This window comes from Cotesia glomerata, unplaced genomic scaffold, assembly GCF_020080835.1.
Source record: "Cotesia glomerata isolate CgM1 unplaced genomic scaffold, MPM_Cglom_v2.3 scaffold_18, whole genome shotgun sequence".
Classification (NCBI taxonomy): Eukaryota; Metazoa; Arthropoda; class Insecta; order Hymenoptera; family Braconidae; genus Cotesia; species Cotesia glomerata.
In genome coordinates, this window is record NW_025402219.1 from 355,040 (window position 1) to 378,407 (window position 23,368).

Consider the following 23,368-nt stretch of genomic DNA (forward strand, 5'->3'; position numbering starts at 1 on the left):
TACATCTCCAAGTGTAGTCTGTTTAATATATCCAAGATAGTTCAACTTTTTGTCTTCTTCCCGCTTAGCATAATAAATCCAATTGTGCATACCAATAATTTCTGAGTCAAACTTCTCCGCCAAAAATATTGTTTCAAACCCAGAGCTGCCAGGTTCTCCGTCAATTCTTTTAAACTGTGAAAACCAAATTCTCTTCAAAGTATCTTTAAATTCGTATTCATCGTTTAGAACATAACCTTTATCTGCTAAAAATTTCATCAACGTTTTCATAATATCTGTTTCAAGAATAGAATCAATAAAGTGACTTTCTTCTTTTCTTTCTTCTGAAGTAACATCTTCTTTTGTTTTAATATCCAATTCATAATTATCGTGAAGTGCAATAGTGGCTTTAACAGTTGGTATTTCATAAGCTTCACTTTTAACAGTCAAAAGAGGCTCACTAGCGTCATCTTTCGTACTGTCATCCATCTTTTGTCCCTGCAGATTCATGGTAATAAATTTGAACACATTATTTTTATTCATAGCAAACAATTCCTCGGTTAATTTTTCTATTTCATTTTTAGTGATTATATTACCATTGGGACTTGGAAACATTTCATCTTCATTCTTCGGAGGTGTATTCGCAGAATTTGCGGCTGGAGCACTAGAATTATTCTGAGGATTTGGATTTGATTCGATTGGTGTCACTGGAGGTGGAGCTGGAGCTGCTTCAACTGGAGTTTGAGCTGGAGCTGCTACAGCCGGGGCTTGAGCTGGTGCTGCAGCTCCTGGAACTGAAGCAGAACCTTGTCCTTCAGGAGCAGTGCCATTGTTGTAGTAATTGTTGTAGGTTATTTGTGTATGCGTGACAGCTGGAACAGCTGGGTTTCCAGCGGTTCCAGAATATCCGGAATGTCCATGACCACCGTAAATTCCACCAGGAATGATTCTATTTGCTACTGCGTTGACACCAGCACTTACCCCAGCAAATACGAATGCTTCTTTAGCTAACTGACCGATTCCTGGTTTGTAAGGCTGCCCAGCAGATTGAACCAATATTGTTTGAGGAGCATGACCAACTGGTGGATTGTACCTAGCTCCTGGAGTGTATGAGTGCCCGTAGGATGGATTGTACGGATTGTATGGCTGGTGAGGCTGATTGTACGATGGATTGTATCCTGAAGATGGATTATAACCAGGGGAATTATATCCGTTGTAACCTCCAGGACTCTGTTGACTGTGACTAGGATTGTAGTGGGTACTTTGGTAAGGAGTGTGTTGATTTGAACCTACTGATGGGTTGTAACCTTGGTTCGGGTTACGTTGTCCGGTAGTGTGTCCTGAATTGGCGTATGGCGTTCCTGTTTGTGAGTTATAGCCACCAGATGGCTTCCAACTGGATTGCACGTTCGTGGCACTGGTTTTTGAGATTGTTTCTGAGGGCGCTGATGGTTTTGAGTTTACGGGTTGCGATTGTTTTGGTGGAACATTCCAGCCGTACGTTCCTGGACTTGTACGCGCTGAAAAGCATTAAAAATTATGAATTTTTTTATAAATAAATTTTTATTATTAATAGAAATAGTGTTCATAAGATTTTCTATAAAATATATTTTTTAAATCTTCTGTTTGTTCTTCAGGAAAAATGGATAGATGTTGCATTAATTCTTTAAGAACTATCAATTGCTATCAATATTTGAGAAGAAAAATTTTACTTTATCATGAATATTGAAAATTATTTACTTTAATATTCATCCGGTGATGAAAAAAAAAGAAAGAACACTAATTTATTTACACCAGAGTGTTTAAAAAAATTTTTTTTTTCTGATGGTATCCAAAAATCAAAAGTACACCTAGAACTAAAAATTTTGGTCATAATATGAGCTCTAAATATTACTCTAGCGGATTCGTGGTCATGGTAAAATGATCGTGAAACGACGGTGAATGTCCCTGTTTAAAATTTCCAATAGGATCCCAACAAAAGCGACAAAAGCCACTTAGAAACCCATAAATTTGATTGGTTTCTAAGTGGCTTTTGTCGCTTTTGATGGGATCTTATTGGAGCTTTTCAACAGGGGTACCGTGAATTCACAGTGTCGACAAATGATCGTCGAATGACCGTCACTTGACTATCGAACGGCCGTCATTTGACAGTGAACGACGAGTATCATTGTGAAAGTTTTTCACTGATGTTATTTTATGATTTTTATTCTGTATAGTTATCATACTTCACTCTTCGAAAAACCAATTTTTTACTTGACTTCTCCGATTTTTTACCTAAGTAAAAATCGTAGATATCATCGATCGATCGTCTGTCATTTGACAGTCATTCGAAAACATATAAATTGCCAAAAAACCGTAACTCAGTGGTAGATGCACAGTAGTCTGTAAGTGAAACGAGCGTATAATGTTGGTAAGTCAGGAATTTTTTACCAGTCAACGATGAAAAAGTGCTGACTATATTTTTCACGCCTCATAGCGCGAAGCGCGTGAGGTTGTGCTTTATACTCGACTCTTCAAGGTCAAGCAATTTTGTGATTTTTAAATGCCTCTATCACAACCATATTACACTTATACAATGATATAAGTAGATGTACACCGAAAAAACACTTAGATTAAACCATCTTTTACTTTCTAAAATCATTTCATGTTGCTATTTTGAAAAAAAAAACGTTTTGAAAAAAATTTTACGTGGACGTCCGGATGTCACCCCATTTTGGATGTACCAACTATTACTCCCGAACAAATTGATATTTCAAGACCGGACCTTTTTTATTAGTTTAAGAATTCGATTAACTGGGTCCGTATTTAATATCAGTGACCTAGCTTACGTATTTTTAACTTCCCGCTACGAAAATCGAAGATTTTCAAAAATCGGGAAGTTATTGTTTTCACCCCGTTTTGCAAAAACCGAGTTTTCATCAGATCTCGACGTTTGAAGGTCACAGGAAGCTTCCCTGACTATCCCCGCGAGGTTGTCACGGCGTCTGTATGTATGTATGTGTGTGTGTGTGTGTGTTTTTTTTTTTTTCTCTCTAGGGGGGGGGGGAATCCTTTTTACGGATTCCAGGCGTAGCTGTTTGGCCTGGATATGTGGCGACTCGACGCAGTGTCATACTAAAACTCGACGCTGACGCCCCTACCCACTAAACCCTAAAACCCCTTTCTCTTCTATCCTCTGATCCCCATGGTACCGCCGTAAGGCATTTCTTCGCGGGGGGAGGAATTAGCTGCCGCTCTTCCTTCTGGTGGCTAAGATGTTATTTCTTCCTTCTAGATTCTGTCTTTCGCTCTTTTCCTCTCAATGGATCGCAACTCGGTAAGCACTTTTGTAGCAAAAGTGCTTGTGGCGTTCCAGGCAGCTTCTGATGACAGCACTGCTGCTACTATTGTCTCTGGTTGGATTTTCTTCTTCAGGATCATCTCCAGCTCATCGCGCTGTAGGTAAAATCGTGGGCACTCAAAGAAAACGTGCTCCGCGTCTTCATTGACTCCTGAGCAGGACGGGCACTCCGGGGAATCATCATGCTTGAAGCGGTGGAGATACGCCCGGAACCAGCCGTGTCCTGATAACATCTGTGTAAGATAATAGTTGACCTCACCGTGACTCCGGTTTAGCCAAACGTTGATCCTTGGTATGAGACGATGCGTCCACCTACCCTTCACTGTGGCATCCCACTGTAGTTGCCATCTACTTATGCTCCTCTGCCGCTCTTCTGTTCCAAGCTCCTCAGCGCTTAGTGTGGTCGACTTCTTTCGTTGGTAAAGGATCCGTCTTTCCTCAGCTAAGATTCTGAGAGGCAAAGTTCCGGAGATGACACACACTGCTTCCATAGATATTGTGCGGAAGGCACTTGCTACTCTTAAGGCACTCAGACGGTAGACTGGTCCAGCCTTTCTCCATGATTCTTGCTTTTCTAGTGCGTCCGCCCAGATAGATATTCCGTAAGTGAGCACTGATGTGACTACAGATGATAGTAGTAGTCTTCTGCTCTGCTTTGGGCCTCCGACGTTTGGCATCAGTCGTGCTAAGCTAGCTACCACTGCTGATGCTTTTGCACTCACGTGTTCGACTTGCTGCTTAAAGTTGAGTCGGGCATCAAGCATCACTCCCAGATATCGGATATATGGTTGTGATGTGATTTCTTGTTCTCCGACTTTCAGTTTTATGGTCTCTATCACTTTTCTGCTGGTAATAAGCACAGCCTCAGTCTTCTGTTTAGCCAGTTGTAGGTTCATTGAATCCATCCACCGGTTAACTTTCTCAAAGGTGATACGGAACATGTGGTTTATCTCATCTAGGTGTTTCGCAACGATTACGACAGCTACATCGTCTGCATATGCAACAAGCTTGACACTTCTTGGAAGAGTCAGTCTCAGCAGGCCATCATACATGACATTCCACAGAAGTGGACTCAGAACAGAACCCTGGGGTACACCTCCGGTAATACCGTACTCTTTTGGACCATTTTTCGTGTCGTATCTCAGGATTCTGTCCGTGAAGTAGCTAGCCACTATCCTACGTAGGTATCCTGGTACGTTTTTCTCTTCCAAGGCTTGCATAATGCAGTCCCAGTTGGCGGAGTTGAAGGCATTTTTGATGTCCAGAGTGGCCACCAGGCAGTACTTCTTCACTCCACCCTTCCATCTGATCCCTTCGATTGCCTCCTTGGCCGTTGTAACAACCAAGTTGATTGCGTCCAGGGTTGATCGTCCTTTCCGAAAACCATACTGGTTGTCTGCCAGGAGTGGATCGACAACTGCTTCTATTCTTTGGTGGATTATACGCTCAAGTATCTTACCTGCCGTGTCTAACATACAAAGTGGTCGATAAGATGACGGTTCTTCTGGTGGCTTTTTCCCTTTTAGAAGTAGTACTAGTCGTTGCTGCTTCCACTTCCGAGGGAAAATCCCTTCCTTGAGGCATGTGTCGTAGACGTCCAGGAACAATGGTGGCACTGCTTTTATAGGTGTTTTTAAAGCAATATTGGGGACCCCATCCAATCCCGGCGCTTTATTGTTCCCTACACGATTACAAGCCTCCATCAGTTCTCCCTCCGTGACAGATGGAATGTCATCCATTTCATTCTGCGATAATAGGTAGTTAAACTTGCTTTGTTCGGGGAACAACGCGTTTACGATCTTCTGTAGGAGTTGAGGATACGTGGGTGATGGCATTAGCTGGTTTTTAAGATGGGTCATGACCACCTTATACGGCCTACCCCACAGATCTCTGTCCACCTCGTTGATGAGCTCCTTCCAGCATTTTCTTTTGCTATCTTTGATGGCTTTGTTCAGGGATCGACGGGCTTTTTTGTACTCTGCGACCAGCTCCACAGAGTTAGGTCGTCGGTAGCCACGCTGAGATATTCTTCTCTTCTGATGACACTCTTTACGAAGGGCGCTGATGTGGTCGTTCCACCAGTGAACGGAAGGTCTTGTGTTTATGCCACGTCTACGAGACATACTGGCGTCACACGCCTGGGTCACTCTTTTCATCAGGTCCTTGGTCTTCTCTTCTGCGCAGCCCGCGATAATCTGGTCACTATTGAGAGCTACTAACAATGCCCTTGGGTCAAGAGTTTTTACCTTCCAACCAATGGTGTTAAGTTGCTTTTTAGGTCTTCTCGGGCTCTGGGCGTTTAATATTTCCCAAAGAATCGCGTTGTGGTCGCTGGCTGTGTAGGTATCCATCACCTTCCAGTTGATATTACCTCTGGTGAGGCTGCCACTGACGAAAGTGAGATCTACAATAGAACTTGTGTCTCCTTTGGTGTAGGTTGGTGTGTCACCATTGTTGAGCAGTACTACATCTAATGTAGAAAAGGCTTCTAGTAATTCCTTTCCTCGCGCGTTTGTATTCTTGCTACCCCAGTCTACTGCCCAGGCGTTGAAGTCCCCAGCTATTGCCACTGGGTGGTAATGCTTCGCGTCCTCGGTAAGTCGATCCAGAAATGCGGTGAATTCGACAGTAGAGAGGCTAGGTGGTGCGTAACAGCTATAGAAGCGGATGCCCTCTACTGATACTGCTACAAAGCCGGCATTGCTGTTGTCGACTGCATTTTGGAAAGGGAGCTTGCCACATGACCAGATGACAGCTTTGGATGTGCTGTCAGATTCCCAGGGTTGGGTACTCAGGTGTTTATATGGCTCTGCTATCAGTACCAAGTCAAGCTCTAGTTCTCGCACGGATTGCATGAGCAGGTCATGCGCTGCCTCACAATGGTTGAGGTTGAGCTGCAGTATCCTCATGCTTGTTTGTTCGTCAACTTCTGGAGTGCGTCCTGAAATAACGGGCACTTATGGGTACCGGCATGGTGGGCAACATTCTCTGCACTTTCAATCTCAGCACATAATGCACATTTGGCGGGATTTTTACAATCAGCAATCTTGTGCCCTTCTTGTCCGCACCTGATGCAAAGCTTCGACCGGTCCACCTTGCTTTTGCACTGGGATCCATGATGTCCAAAATGCCAGCATTTAAAGCATTGAATAGGTCTCTTCGTTGTCCTTATTCGGCAATTAACCCAACCAATCCGGATTTTGCTACTTCCATCCAGTAGTTTCTGTGCTGTTGCTGCTGGTAGAATTACTGTGGCAATTTGAGTACCTCTATAGGCCTTACGGATCTTGATTGCCTCTAGTGGTATCTCACAGCCATCTCCAGCTTCCTCCTGTAGGGCACCCTGGATGTGATCCTTAGTTGTGTCATCATCGACGTCTCGGATCTCAATTACCTCCTGTGGTCCTTTGCAGGTTACTTTTGCGTCTTCTTTCAGAATGTCTGCAATGGTCTTTCTCAATGTTTGGCCTTTGTCGGTGCTCTTCCTCGAAAGAGTTATCAGCATATCTCCAGCATTAGTCTTATTGATCTTCTCTAGTGCATCCGGTCTGATCCATTTCCGCGGTTTCTTTCGCTTGAGTTCAGGTCGGGGCTCCTTTGACGTCTGTTTTGAGAGCATCTCTTTCTTCTGTCGCTTTAGCTCTTGCTTGGACTGAACTTTTTGCCAGACTGACGCTTTTTCCTGTTCGTCGCTTCGCCCTGCCGCTCCTTGTGGAGGGCTTTTCTTCAAATCCTTTTTCTTCATGGCTTGGCTGATTGTTGGGTCAGGAGAAGGTCGATTTTTTCTCTTACCTGACTTGTTGCTGGCTTCACTTTTGTCTTCCGCGACTGATTCACCGTCACCTTCAGCTCCGGTGTCCATTGCTTCGTCAGTCACGTCGATAGCCTGACAGTCTTTCTCCGGTGTAGCATGGGATATGCGCTGCAATGATGAGCGCCACTCCTCGTCCAGCTTCTCAAACCTTTGAAGGGCGTTAGTTACACCAGTCATCTTGGATTTAATCTCTTTGTGAATGTTGACCTTTGGTTGAACGAAATCATTCAACTCACTGATCAGCTTTTCAAGGCGTTTGGGCGAACGCTTCATTTCAGCGCTTGCGTCAATCGCTGCTTGTTGGGCATGTAGCCCGTTTCCACTTTTGTTTGTTTCCTTTGAATTACTCATACTTTTTAATTTACCAGCGCATCGTACGGAGTGGAGCGGGTTGCCATAACTAGGAACGGGTGTACCCTCGGAGATAGTACTCCTACCCCAGTTCCCTGAGGCCTAGCCGACACTTAGCCAGTCCCGGAATACACGGACGGACTAGACTCGCTCGGAGCGGTGAAGATTCCGATCTCTAACACTCACTGCGTACTTCCTGATCAAGGCTCGAAGTGGCTGGCTCCTGATCCACTGCTGCAACTTACACCTCGGTAGAGCAAGCTCACATCAGCCGTGGCCTGCATCGTCGGAAACTACATAGCTCTTTACCGTAAGATGGACGGTGGTGTTTATTACTCGGTAGGTCTTATTAGGTGACTGAATGGTAGTTACGGACAATGTCTCGGATAGCTTAACTGGAGAGCCTTTGGCGCGTAACCAAACGATCTGGGTTCGAGTCCCGGTCTGGGCTGTCTGAATTATTTTTTCGGTTACCGAAAAAATTCCTACTGAGTAAGGTCCCTCCTCTTCCCTTTATCCTTTATTTCCCCAGTTCCCAAATTTGTCTTTAATGACAAATTTAGCTATAAATTATGGCATGATGGAAACTACATAGGATACAGGTTCCGGTCACTTCCAGTGGGTCACAGCAGAGAACGATCGTCTTGTTAGGTCAGTTAGTGCGACCAACCCATTAAAGGGGAGTTTTGTCCACGGGAGCGTATTTTGTTTGGTTATTTTGCTTGGCTCCTACCCGCTGTACCTCATCAACTAAGAGATTCAGTGTCATCCAAGGACAGCGAGCGTTCTCCCATCCGCTCGGGGAGACGCGCCCGGTAGCAGTATCTCTTCTGCCCCGAGTGTGTGTGTGTGTGTGTATGTGAAAGTATGTGAACCACTTATAACTTTTGAACAGCTTGACCGATTTCATCGCGGTTGGTGCCATTCGAAAGAGCTTGACCAAACTTAGATTTTGAAAACTATTTGGACCGATTCAGATTAATAGATTTTGAGTAATCTTCAAAAATCTGAAAAAAAAAAAAAATTTTTTTCAAATGTGGTTTTTTTGGAATAACTTTTAAACGGCTTAATAGTTCAATTCCAAAAACTAATCAGCTCTTAACCTCAAAAAACCACGTTGATCGCCACCAGTCCGGTCAAAATCGGTTGATTCGTTCGAGAGATATCGTGAACGAAAGAAAACCGAAAAAAGTGTTATTTCGGAATAACTCCAAAATTTCTAGCGCGATCAATTCAAAATTTAAGATTCTTTGTGAGGCATAAAAAACTGCGTCAAATGCTGCCAACCGCGTGAAAATCGGTTTATTCATTCAAAAGTTATTGCGATTTAAAAATTCAAAAAATAGTGTCATCAAATCCCTATCAGATTTTTGAGCTCGAAGAGCTCAAAAGCATAGGAAAACAATCTCTTTGAGCTTGGAGAGCTCAAAATAACCCATAAATTGTATTTTTGAGCTCGAAGAGCTCAAAAACGCCATTGGTGCAATTTTAAGCGCCTAAGTATGGAATTAGCGGGAAGTTGCAGGGATGGCCTTCAGGGTCAACCGTTTTCCTAATTTTTTTTTTATTGAATTTTTATTAAAATTCACTACGATACAACTGTACAAAGCCAAACGAATTTTTCTTATTTGTCACGTGAAAACTATGGCGCCACTTGAAGCTAGATTTTTTTAGAATGCGTGCGCATATGACAAGAAATAAGGGCGCCGATATTTAAAAAAAAAATTAAAAAATACTCTGTAAGAAATTACTTAATTATAATTTTTTTTTTTTAATCAATTACACAATTTATTTTTTTCTTAAAAAATGAATGAGCGTTATGAGGCGTGCACTTTTGGATTTTCCAAACTTTGTTTTTTTTATTTCATTAAAAATACTCAAAGTTGATAAAAAGATAGGTAAATGAGAAATTTTCAGTAAATAATCGGGATGAAAAATTTGAAAAAAATATTAAATTATTGTAATTTTGTTTATTTCAAAGTAAAATCATAAAAAATTAATCAGACTACAGGCAATCAACAGAGATCCATCATTTCAATACTTTTCAGAAGAGTTTATGGTTTACAAGTGTTGAATTTTTTTCATAGTCTTAAATGAGAAACCATAATACTTTTTGATTATGAAAAATATAATAATCAATATTGTTTTTTTTTTTTTTTTTTTTTTAGAGACGAAAACTTTAATTTCAAAATTACGGAAAAATTGTTTGTTATCAAGAAAAATTATTATGAGATATTTTTTTTTAACAATTCAATTTTTAGCAATTTCTTTTCCAGATCTTTCTTTATACAGTTAATAATTTCACCGTAATTTCGAAATCAAGAATTTCGTAATCATCAAAAATTTGAATCATTTATTACGATTATTATTTTGAAGTCATGGAAAAAATATAACTTTATTTAAGCTATTTTTATCTGTACAATGAAAAAAAAAAAAAAAATGACTTGGTTTTGACACCTTATGATGTGACTGAATCAAACCTTTCGTGTAGTGTCTTAGATAGCCTAGCTGGTAGCGTCTCGGGCGCGCGACCAAATGAATCGGATTCGAGTCTCGGTCTAGACTGTCCGAAGTATTTTTTAGTAGAGTTCATAGAAATCTAACTATTGCATTGGTCCTCATGACGGAACTTTTAAAAAATTTTGCTATATTTCGACTCAGCTCGTCAAGCGTAAGATAATTTATAAGAAGGTATTCCAATCCCGCAATGCATGATGGGAAATGTGTCAAGCGGTCGCGCCACCACGAGTGTGTAAGACACACTAACCGGCAACTAAAGTATTTTCATGCTAACTCTCGCAATAATAATAAATTTTATTTAATAAATAATCATTGCATAAAAAAATTATTTTCACCCTCTAACAATAATAATAAATAATAATAATTAAATAAAAACCTTTAAATAGCTTTTTTTATTGCACCCGTAAATTCTCCGGTTTAACCGGTTTTTGGTAAACGCAGTTTAAAATTTACCTCTTACATCGTTACATTAAGTTCTATTGTGGTGCCTCTATTTTTTGATAACTTTACATTTACCAAGTCCGGGTTCGAAACTCGGCAATTCTAATTTTTTTTTTTTTTTTTTTACAATTATTCTATAGTTTTATTATAATTTTTATTATCCCAATAGATTCTTAGGTCTTATACTGAATGTATTATCCCTGATAAAAAAAAACGTATTGAGACAAAGAAAAAAGTATTGAAAAGTATTGGTTTTCTAGTCAATCCAATTTTTTCAATACTTTTTTCTTTGTCTCAATACTTTTTTTTATTCAGGGATTATTATTTATTAATTTTTAGTAAAAATAATTAGATTAGAGCTCGTCTAATAACAGTTAAGTAATTAGTATGTATACAGTCATTTTAATTTATTGAAACAAGTACTTTTTTTTAAGTTTATTGTGTAAAATATATGAAATTACTATTGATCAAATCAACAAATTCAACGTATTACAATAGAAAATATGATGGCCAGTATATATAGATAAAATATATTTTCTCCAAGGACTAATATATGCATAAAATATTGTTACTCAACAAGTAACTTTTAAAAATTGAAAGCCTCAATTTTATTGAGAAAGAAGAATAAATAATGTAGTATAATTAACTTATTTACGGACGGTTTTTGTTGACGTGTGCATATATCCACTCTTAGAGCTGAAGACTACAACATTGGGATTATCAGGTTGCACTGTAATGTCTTTTGCGAGAACATGGAGTCGCAACGAGATAAATTTTCCGAGTATTTTGTCGCGAATACCATGACATTTTGGGAAGACTAATGATTGATTGGCAGTTTCCAGGACACTCTTCATTACTTTTTCATGCACAGATTGCAAATGGAGAAGAGATTTTCTGTAAGTAGCAAAAAGCGGAAGAAGCGCAGTCTTCAAAAGTGTATATACTGCCTCTGTCGGATGTTTCAAGTTTCCTCGATTTATTGCATCCGTCCAAGCCGTACTCGCGTTAAGCAAAGGAACTGAAGAGATTATTGCTGCCTCACAATCATTACAACCTTTCGCACAAGCAAACACTGCCCAACCACAAAGGTAATAAAGCCCATAGTTTTGTATTTCGGATAATTCACAATTTACCGGAATTTCAAGGAAATTTTGTGAATCATCATTAGTAGTTTGAAGTTCAGTTTTTTTTTTGCTTTAGAAATTCAATGTAGTACGGCTCATCATCGTCTTCATATGATGCAGACGCAGGGACACGTAAATATTGAGCCACTGCAATCAAGCGTATTCGGTAGCGTAATTGGCGAGGTTTAGGGTGAATATCACCACCAGCTCGAACCTGAGAAAATAAATTTTCTACAGAACTAGAAGTCAGACGCCCCGTAAGAAGGTACTCCAATTTTTTTGTCAGAACTAGATCTTCTCGTAATTTTAACGCAGTAGTAGTAGCCAGAATGATGCCCCGTTGTATCGGTTTCCATCTATTATCAGAGCTAACTTGTAGTTCTCTGATAATCTCAATAAAGCTCTGCAGAAACTCTACTCGTTCTAACGATGCGCCATCAGTTCCAAGTGAGTTACTTTTGTGCCGACAAACCATGAACTCATACCACTGACTACATAATAAAATAAATCACCCAGTGGTCATAGCTGTTTGTGGAAGAAGACCAGTTTGCGCTGCTAGAATTAATGCATGTTCCATTTCATAGCTAAAAATTTTTCTAGCCAGTCCAACGTGCATTTTATCGAACTATGATGGGTCTAAAATAGCATTGGTGAGACCTTTTACTAGAACAGGCCCATCAAGTGATTGGTACTCTACAAGCTGTCGAACGTGGGTAATATTAACCTCTGAAGATGTTAAATTATTTGCTACAACCGTAGCCGCACTTAAAGTGAATGTGGACTTTAATAGTTGTGACCAAATTCGTTTTAGTACGTGTGGAACATCAGAGGTCCCATGGAGACGTTCATTAGGGTTACACGGATGCTGACTAAAAGAAGAGACCAAAGAACGGCTGGAAGTAATACTATTTAATGTCCACATACCAACGTTGGTTGATCCTTCATCCGTAGAAATACATTTCACGATGATTCCATGCTGGTACAGTTTTTCAACGATTTGTTTGACATAATTCCATAAGACCTCCGAAGTAACAGATTTTCCAGTTAATGCATAACCGATTAATTGTTTCCAATGACTTGTCAACCCTCGAGCAACGAACGCAATCGCGTGAGAAGCCATTGAGTCAGCTTCAGTTGAATTTCTGGCTAATTCCGGTGTCACTAATCCAATAAATTTTCCAAGAGCGCGATCATACTCAACAGCAGGGTGAATTGACATCTCATCTAATGCCAATACGCAATAATGAGCAGTTTGATCTTGTTCTTGTTTAATTTGTAACGGGTTGTTTTTTCCGCTCATTGGCCCCTTAATTAATTTAATAAAATATAACAATACCTAGCAAAAATGATTCTAAATTAACAAGGGCGCCACCAGGATTTTGTATCTCGGTTCCTGGAACCGGAAACCAGAGCTGAGCTTATAATCTACAGGGAGAGAGAGTGGAGGAAGGTGATCTAAAAGAAATAAATTTTTATTTAACAATATATCGATATTTATTAACCATATAAAATAACAATTGGTTATCACTCACGCACTCACACTACAATTAACAACTTAAGACTACAGCCTAACTAACGGCTGACCAGGACCTCTTAAAACTAACAAAAATTCTCAATCCTACAGTACCCTCATATGGAGCGTCTATACTGCAGTTTCTAACTAAGTCGCGCTGTCCACCGGACCCTCACGCTCTATCAAAATTCTTAATCCTGACGGTACCCTCTTATGGAGCGTCTATACCGCAGTTTCTAACTAAGTCGCGCTGTCCACCGGACCCTCACGCTCTATAAATGCCTCACACCACCCGCACAATCTTCACACACATAACCCGCCCACACACACACACTGGCTCTATTTTATTTTTTTACTTCTGACTTATAAAATTAAACTCCAAAAATTACAACATTAATTTTTTATTAAAATTTTCAGTCATTAGCTCGCAATTAAATCGTAACCCATTTTCACAACTAATAATTTAATTCTCAAAAAAATCTACACTAAAAACCGACGCTTGAATTTATTCCAAATTATCCACGAGTTTAATACTCAACATTAAATAAAATTTTAGGAACAATATTGACGCAAAATTTTACTCCAATTTCAACTCGTAATTTTATTTCTTAAATTTTGAATAAATTCTTAAGAATAATTCTTCGTAAAATTCTAACTAAATTTTCTCGGACGTAATCCACACTGATAAATAGTTTTACAAATAATTCCAATAAAATAATAATTTTAGTTTTCGATAGTTCAATGTATAAATGACCACGTGGAATTTTTCGATTTATAAATAATTAATAAAACAAATTATCTCAATGTAAAATAAATTCACGAAAAATTATCCACGGGTATCCAATCTTAATTGCGTTGAAGTTCAGTAGCCAATTCTCAATAAATTATATTAAATAAATAATACTTTCTTGTAACAAATAATATTAATAAATAATAATTCAATTGTTATAATTTATAATAATAGTCCAGTTGTTAATATTGTAAATTGTTGCGTAGTAAAATTCACAAAGGAATTTGAGCGCTCAAAATGGACGCCGTTGTTCGTAGCTGCGTAGCACGTTTTGGACCTCGGGTACCGAATACTATGTCGTGTCGATTGGAACCTTCTCGATGTTCAGAATTTAATTAATAAAATAAATTTATTTAAACCAATCTAAGATGTTAACAATTATCAATTGGCCAAATTAACAAATCAATTACTCACGACTTCCAAACCCAAGAGGTCTAGAACATTCTTCGGGTATAAGATCTCTAGGAAGAATGCTCACAATGATAAAGAATAAGATTTAATTACTATTAATTAATTATTTGATTATTATTAGGCAAAATATTATAAACAATTGAATTATCAAAATTTTGATTTAACAATGAGAAGTAGTAAAATTGATGAGCCGGGTATATGACCCCCTTGGCTCATCAAAGGAATCAAAGTCTCAATACCTGTGTAATTTTTGTGCTTTGGAAACTCAGGCTTCCTTCTTTGGACTGTTTTGGCTAGCGATGTTACTGCGTTGGTCACTGCACTGCTTCTAACTAGGGATGGGCGATATACATCGATGTTTCGACTATCGATGTTTTTTCCGGGAAACATCGATTTTTTTGGTCGATTTTTTTTGGAATCGAAACATCGATGGTCGATGTAGAATAATGAACCATGGACATCGAAATAAATTTCTACTAGAAATTTTTTAGCGCGCGCTAAAAATTAAAAAAAAAATCTGAAAATACCGAAAAAAAATCGTAAAAATTACAGTTATAAATATGGGAAAAAAATCTATTAAACACAATTATTAATGACTTGCAAGTGCATTTTCATAGCTGGAATATGATCTTAGAATTCAAAAATAACGAAATAACCATATTTTCGAATTTCAGACTGTCGTTCGATTGTATCGAATTTTTTTAAGCTTTAAATGACCTACACAGTGTTTAATAGATTTTTTTCTCTTATTTATAACTTTAATTTTCCCGATTTTTTTGGTTTTTGAGATTTTTTTGAATTTTAATCATACTCAATCTGAATCCAAAAAATTTTTTTATTCTGATAATTTCGATTTTTCATGATTTATTGTCATTTTTTTTAGTTTTTTGCTATTTTTTCAAATTTTAACGGCTCAACGGGCTAATTAACGTTCAAATTCAGATTCAGTGAATTGAAATATATAAAAATCATGCTTGATCTAGGTCCACAAAATTTTATTCATCGCTGTGGCTGCAGTTTTTCGCAATTTTTTGCCTTATTTAGGGTTTTTTGGATTTTAGTCAAAATTTTGAGGGTGTACGGGCAATAATAATTAAAATAATTAAAAATTATTTCTTTTTACGCCAAATTTGGTTATAAGCATAATTTTTTCGAATTTTCACGCGCATTTTCAACATCGATGTCTACAATCGATGTTTTTGTCAAATCATCGATGGTTCGATGGTGAAAAATTTCGAAAATCGATAGTCCGATGTCGATTTTTTTTGCTAACATCGCCCATCCCTACTTCTAACTCATCGCAGCTACTCAACTGACCAAGAAACCCAAAATTTCCCCCACTTAATGCTAATGGGTCCCGAAGACCGAGCCGCGCCAGTGCTGCGTCGACTAATTATTACGCGTGTGCGGTTTTACCGTCACAGGGTAAATTACCCTGTTACAAATTTTTACCCCTAGCCATTCAATAATATTATCAAAAGTTCCAGGGGCGAAATTTAAGCCAGATAGTCGACTGTATAAAGTAGGGTAAGGGAAACCCTCCAATGTCCCTTAAATTTTTGTAGGCTTTAGTACCCATTAACAAGCGAATCCGAAGTCCTTTCTTTATAGTTTCTTCGGACCAATGTTTCGAATTTGTAGCAGCTTTATTTTTTAAAAGTAAGAGCTGATCTGGATTCAGAAACTTCTTCAAGTTATCATCAAATCTTGATAATTTTTCATTTACCAGGAAAAACCGGTTTAACCGGAGAATTTACGGATGCAATAAAAAAAGCTATTTAAAGGTTTTTATTTAATTATTATTATTTATTATTATTGTTAGAGGGTGAAAATAATTTTTTTATGCAATGATTATTTATTAAATAAAATTTATTATTATTGCGAAAGTTAGCATGAAAATACTTTAGTTGCCGGTTAGTGTGTCTGACACACTCGTGGTAGCGCGATTGCTTGACACATTTCCCATCATGCATTGCAGGATTGAAATACCTTCTTATATATTATCTTATTTCACCGTGTCGCCGAAACCGCCAGGGTAATATTAAAGATTGCCTCAATCTATTTTTCTATTTTCCATTTAAATAATACGTATTATTTACAAGCATGAACACATCTGATCAGACATGAACATGCCTGACCAGGTCTGTTCAGACCCGGTTATTTTTCATATCTGATATCATGCTTGTCTTCAGATCTGAAGACTCATGCCTGTTCATATCTGATCATTTTTTCTCGGGACGGGATAAAAATGTTGTCATTTAAAAATTTTTACAACTTTAGAACAATCGGTTTAATGAAACTTTTGAATGATGAATTTTGAAAAAAATTTTACGCTCTACAAAAAACGGTCACAGCAAAAATTTTCTAAGATTAGCCGTTTTCAAGACATTTGCGTTTAAACATAGCACTGATTAAAAATTTGAAATATTTCCTCAAGAACACCAAAATAAACAAATTATCTTTTTTATTATTATCGTAAACATTCAAAAATTATTGAAATTCTGTGAAAATTGGACCACGCAACTCTTTTTTAACACTAAACTCAATAAATTATTCATAATAAGCTATACCATGCAGGTAAATATTTTTTAAATTATCCCTGATTAAACAAAATGATTTGAAATGATTAATTTTTTAATCATTTTTAATCATACCAAATCATTTTAGAAATTTCACAATTAATCATTATAAATCATTTCAAATACTAAGAAATTGACAGAATATAAAATGATTAATAATGATTAAAATTTTTCAATCATGTCGAATCATTTCTAATCATAAAATACTCCGTGAATTTCTGTCACCTTTTATGATTTAAAATGATTCAGTTAGGATTAAAAATTTTTAATCATATGGAATCATTTCTAATAATATAATCGTTGAATTTCTGATATCTGTAATGATTGAAAATCATTATGATTGAAAATTCGTTTTTAATCATAAAAAACTTTTGAAATTTTCGTCTATGGAATGATTAAAAATGATTGCGTTAGGATTAAAAATTTTTAATCATATCAAACCATTCCTAATCATGAAATATTTTGTGAATTCCTGTCACCTGTTATGATTTAGAATGATCAGTTAGGATTAAAAATTTTTAATCATATGGAATCATTTCTAATCATAAAATAATCGTTGAATTTCTGACTTCTATAATGATTGAAAATGATTTAGTTATGATTAAAAATTTTTAATCATGTCGAATCGTTTTTAATCATAAAAAACTTTTGAAATTTTTGTCTATGAAATGATTCAAAATGATTGCGTTAGGATTAAGAATTTTTAATCATGCCAAATCATTTCTTATCATGAAATTTCTGTAGCTGTAATGATTTAAAACTTTTGAAAAAATTAAAAATTCATAATATTGTTTCGTAACACAAATAGTCCCTCGGCTGAAGAGGGAAGCCCGTATGCACTTTTAGGTCCCCGGATTCTGATTAATGATATTTACGTATTTTTTGCCGAGGATCACGAAAAACTAGGTTATTTTGCTTGCTGATGGTAAGTTTAATTGTTAATAATAATTTAATTGTTTAAAAAAATATAAATCAGGAACGACTGATTTGACGGGGAAGTTTATTTAAAAAAAAAGTTTTAAGATTGAAAAACCAACAAAAAATTTCCTTATCATTTTTTTGATAAAATGATTATTTTCGGAGATATCGCAAAAAACAACAAGTAGCGGTCGAACCTCTCTGTCGCGCGCACACAACCCACGGACTCTAGCGACGGACGACAGTCAGAAAAAAATACAGAGACAAAAAAAAATTAAATTCTCGGTAACCACTGGAGATTAAAAAAGGAAACTCATGGAAATCATAGAGTAGACTCTACAGAAAATTTCTAGACCCATAATCGATCGATCAGCCCCATGGACACCGAGTAACAGCCCCATAAAGGGCGTTTTTTGACTTATTTGTCACAAATTTGACATTTAAAAATTCAATCCACGGTGTCCACTCGAGATTAAGAACTGAAACTCATGGAAATCGTAGAGTGGACTCTACAGAAAATTTCCAGGCCCATAATCGATAGATCAACTCCATGGACACCGAGTAACAGCCCCATAAAATGCTTTTTTTAATTATTTGACAAAAATTTGACATTTAAAAATTCAATCTTTGGTGTCGACTCGAGATTAAGAAAGGACACTCATGAAAATCGTAGAATGGACCCTACAGAAGATTTTCAAGCCCACAATCAATTGATCAGGTTGATGAGGTTCATGGACACCGAGTTACAGCCCCATAAAGGGCGTTTTTTGACTTATTTGACAAAAATTTGACTTTAAAAAATTCATATCTCAGTGGCGACTAGAAATTAAGAAAAAAAACTTCTTTAAATTCTAGATAAGACTCTATAAAAGGTTTTCAGACCCATAATCGATCGATCCACCCCATGGACACCGAGTAACAGCCCCATAAGAGGCGTTTTTTGACTTATTTGTCACAAATTTGACATTTAAAAATTCAATCCTCGGTGTCCACTCGAGATTAAGAACTGAGACTCATGGAAATCGTAGAGTGGACTCCACAGAAAATTTCCAGGCCAATAATCGGTCGATCAAGCCCATGGACACCGAGTAACAGCCCCATAAAATGCGTTTTTTGACATTTCACAAAAATTTGACATTTAAAAATTCAATCCACGGTGTCCACTCGAGATTAAGAACTTAAACTCATGGAAATGGTAGAGTGGACTCTACAGAAGATTTCCAGGCCGATAATCGATCGATCAACCCAATGGACACCGAGTAACAGCCCCATAAAGGGCGTTATTTGACTTATTTGTCACAAATTCGACATTTAAAAATTTAATCCTCGGTGTCCACTGGACATTAAGAACTTAAACTCATGGAAATGGTAGAGTGGACTCTACAGAAAACTTCCAGGACCCTAATCGATCGATCAACTCCATGGACACCGAGTAACAGCCCCATAAATAGCGTTTTTTGACTTATTTGTCACAAATTTGACATTACGAATTAAATCCTCGATGTCCACTCGAGATTAAGAAAAGAAACTCCTAAAAATCATAGAGTAGGCTCTACCAAAGATTTCTAGACCTATAATTGATCGATCAACCCCATGGACACCGAGTAACAGCCCGATGAAGGGTGTTTTTTAACTTATTCATCACAAATTTCACATTTAAAAATTTAATCCTCGGTGTTCACAGAAGATTAAGTACTTAAACTCATGGAAATCGTAGAGTAGTCTCTTCAGAAGATTTCCAGGCCCATAATCGATCGATCAACCCCATGGACACCGAGTAACAGCCCCATAAAATGCGTTTTTTGACTTATTCGACAAAAATTTGACATTTGAAAATTCAATTCCACTCGAGGGTGTCCACTCGAGATTAAAAAAGGATACTTATGGAAATCATAGAGTAGACTCTACGGAAGATTTCCAGAAGAGTTCCCTTTCTTAATTTCCAGCGAACACCGAGGATTGAATTATTAACGTCAAATTTCTGACAAATAAGTTGAAAAACGCGCTTTACGGGGTCGTTACTCGGTGTCCATGGGGTTATTCGATCAATTATGGGTTTGGAAATCTTCGGTAGACTCTACTCTACGATTTCTAGGTTTCCTTTCTTAATCTCGAGTAGACACCGAAGATTGAATTTTTAAATGTCAAATTTGTGACAAATAAGTCAAAAAAACCCTTTATGAAACTGTTACTCGCTGTCTATGGGGTAGATCGATCGATTATGGGTCCATAAATCTTTTATAGAGTCTCCTCTACAATTTTTCGAAGTTCCTGTCTTTAATCTCCCTCGATCCCCAAGAAATGAATTTTTAAATGTTAAATTTGTGACAAATAAGTCAAAAAACGCCTTTCATGGAGCTGTTACTCGGTGTCCATAGGGTTGGTCGATTGATTATGGGTCTGGAAATCTTCTGTAGAGTCTACTCTATGATTTGCATGAGTGTCCTTTCTTAATCTCGGGTGGACACCAAAGATTGAATTTTTAAATGTCAAATTTTTGTCAAATAAGTCAAAAAAATCATTTTATGGGGCTGTTACTGGGTGTTCATGGTGTTGATCGATCGATTATGGGCCTGGAAATCTTCTGTAGAGTCCACTCTACGATTTCTATGAGTTTCCTTTGTTAATCTCGAGTGGACACCGAGGATTAAATTTTTAAATGTCAAATTTGTGACAACTAAGTCAAAAAACGCCTTTTATGGGGCTGTAACTCGGTGTCCATGGAGTTAATCGATCGATTTTGGGTCTATAAATCTTTGGTAGAGTCGACTCTATAATTTCTAGGAGTTTCTTTTCTTAATCTCCAGTGGACACCGAGGATTGAATTTTTAAATGTCAAATTTGTGACAAATAAGTCAAGAAAAGCCCTTTATGGGGCTGTTACTCGGTATCTATGGTGTGTATCGATGGATTATGGGGCTGAAAATCTTCTATAGAGTCTTCTCTGCAATTTTTTATAGTTTCTTTCATTAATCTCCGGTGGACCCCAAGAAATGAATTATTAAATGTCAAATAAGTCAAAAACAGGATTTTATGAGGCTGTTAGTCGATGTTCATGGGGTTGATTGTGGGCTTGAAAATCTTCTGTAGAGTTTACTCTACGATTTCCATGAGTTTCTTTTCTTAATCTCGAGTGGACACCGAGGATCAAATTTTTAAATGTCAAATTTGTGACAAATAAGTCAAAAAACGCCTCTTATAGGGCTGTTACTCGATGTCCATGGGGTGGATCGATCGATTATGGGTCTGAAAACCTTTTATAGAGTCTTATCTACAATTTTAAGAAGTTTGTTTTTTTAATTTCCATCGGACACCGAGAAATGAATTTTAAAATGTCAAATTTTTGTCAAGTAAGACAAAAAACGTCCTTTATGGGGCTGTTACTCGGTGTCCATGGGGTTGATCGATCGATTATGGGTCTGGAAATCGTCTGTAGAGTATACTCTGTGATTTCCATGAGTTTCCTTTCTTAATCTCCAGTGGTTACCGAGAATTGAATTTTTTTTCGTTTTTGTATTTTTTTCTGCCTGTCGTCCGTCGATTGAGTCCGTGGGTTGTGTGCGCGCGACAGAGAGGTTCGACCGCTACTTTTTGTTTTTTGCGACATCTCCAAAAATATTCACTTTATCAAAAAAATGATAAGGAAATTTTTTGTTGGTTTTTCAATTTTAAAACTTTTTTTTCAACTAAACTTCCCTGTTAAATCAGTCGTTCCTGATTTATATTGTTTTAAACAATTAAATTCTTATTAACAATTAAACTTACTATCGGCGAGAAAAATAACCTAGTTTTTCGTGATCCTTGGCGAAAAGTACGTAATTATCATTAATCAGAATCCGGGGACCTAAAAGTGCATACGGACTTCCCTCTTTAGCCGAGTGACTAAAAATACTTGATTAATTCATATTTTAACGATTAGAAATGATTAAAAATTTTTTTATCATTTTGAATCATTTTCAATCATGTTTTAATAATTAAAAATGATTAAAAATTTTTAATCATTTTGAATCATTTTCAATTATTTTTTAACAATTAAAAATGATTTGAAATGATTAAAAATTTTTTAATCATTTTAAATCATTCTGTTTAATCAGGGATTTATTGGTTTTCTTAAACAATAAATACGGTAAACGGATGACCCCAAAAGCCACCCCTAAAACTGTTCATTATTTACAGGTTAAGGAAATCAAAAACTTATTTGCAATATCTCTCGAAGAAAACGACCAATTTAGACCGGCTTTGTTGTATTCAATGCAATTTTTCTAGCGTAAAAATGTGATTCAGTTTCAAAAATTGATCTGATTAAAGATTCGTTGGTTATTTAGAACAAAAAAATAAGTCTTATTTGCGTGTCATGTTTAATTATCAAGAATTATCAAAAATAAAGTTTCGTGGTTCAATTTTGACAGGGTTTGAATAATTTAAAAATGAATATGATAATAATAAAGAAGATAATTTGATTATTTTTGTTTTCTTAAGGGAATATTTGAAATTCGAAATCAGTAATTTGTTTAACCGCTGATATCTTGAGAACAGATAATCTTAGAAATATTTTGTTGAGGACCTATTTTGTAGAACGTAAAATTTCGTTTAAAGTATTTGTCGTGGTTAAGGCATATCGTCAGAAAATTCTAAATTTTCGTATACTTATAAAGGACATGATAATACAACTACCCTAAAAATTTGAAGTTAATGGACCACCTATAACTCGAGATGAATTCAATCAAAAATTGGATATTTAACATTGATTGCATACGCTCTCTGCAGTTCTGTACCAGTTTCTTAGTTATAAAAAAAAACTAACTGTCAGAAACTTTAAAAAAGCTAACAGTCTTTTAATGTATCTGTTGTGAGTTTAAAAAAAAATTTTTTGACCGTCTAATTATTTACAAATAACTGATTAAAGTTCAACAATTAATGAAAAAATATATATATATATATATCTACGGAATCGGACAGAAACAATTGTATGGGTTGCGTCTCCACGGGTACAGTCTTGCATAAAAATTATGGATTACTTAGCTACAAGCTCATATACTTTTGCGGCGCGAATAATCTCTAATGTTTTGACAATATTGAATCCCGGAAAAAATAGACCCGGCAAAATTTTTTTTTTTTTTTGTAACAAAAAATGGAGTGATCATTTTGGGGGTGCTTGTTTTTCAGGAAAATTGTGGGTGTGATATTTTATAATTTTAATGAAATAATATGAATTTTTCATAACTTAAAAATTTTTTCGGGGTCTATTTTTTCCGATTACCGTTATTTAAATGGAAATAGAAAATGAATTGAGGCAAACCTTGATATCTATATCCAGAGCTCGTATTATGACCAAAATTTTTATTTTTAGATGGACTTTTGTTTTTTGGATACCATCAGAAAGAAAAAAAAATTTCGTTTTTTTTTAAACACCCTATTTGACATACATTATTGGTGCTCAGGATTGGTGAGGTAGTTGCATGCTTACGTATATATATAGATAAAACTCTTTTAATCCATAAAGTTGAACATGTTTTGCACGCCTCATAGCGCGAAGCGCGTGAGGTTGTGCTTTATACTCGACTCGTCAAGGTTAAGCAATTTTGTGA

The 23,368-nt window shown here is 36.7% G+C and overlaps 1 protein-coding gene across 1 annotated transcript in view; it reads right to left on the minus strand.

The window, feature by feature from the left end:
- Positions 1 to 23,368, minus strand: part of LOC123273965 (poly(U)-specific endoribonuclease homolog) — a 30,868-nt gene that overhangs the window by 598 nt on the left and 6,902 nt on the right. Inside the window, exon 3 of the mRNA XM_044741456.1 lies at positions 4 to 1,499. Coding sequence (XP_044597391.1) covers positions 4 to 1,499 — 1,496 coding nt within the window. The remainder of the gene's footprint in view (positions 1 to 3; positions 1,500 to 23,368) is intronic.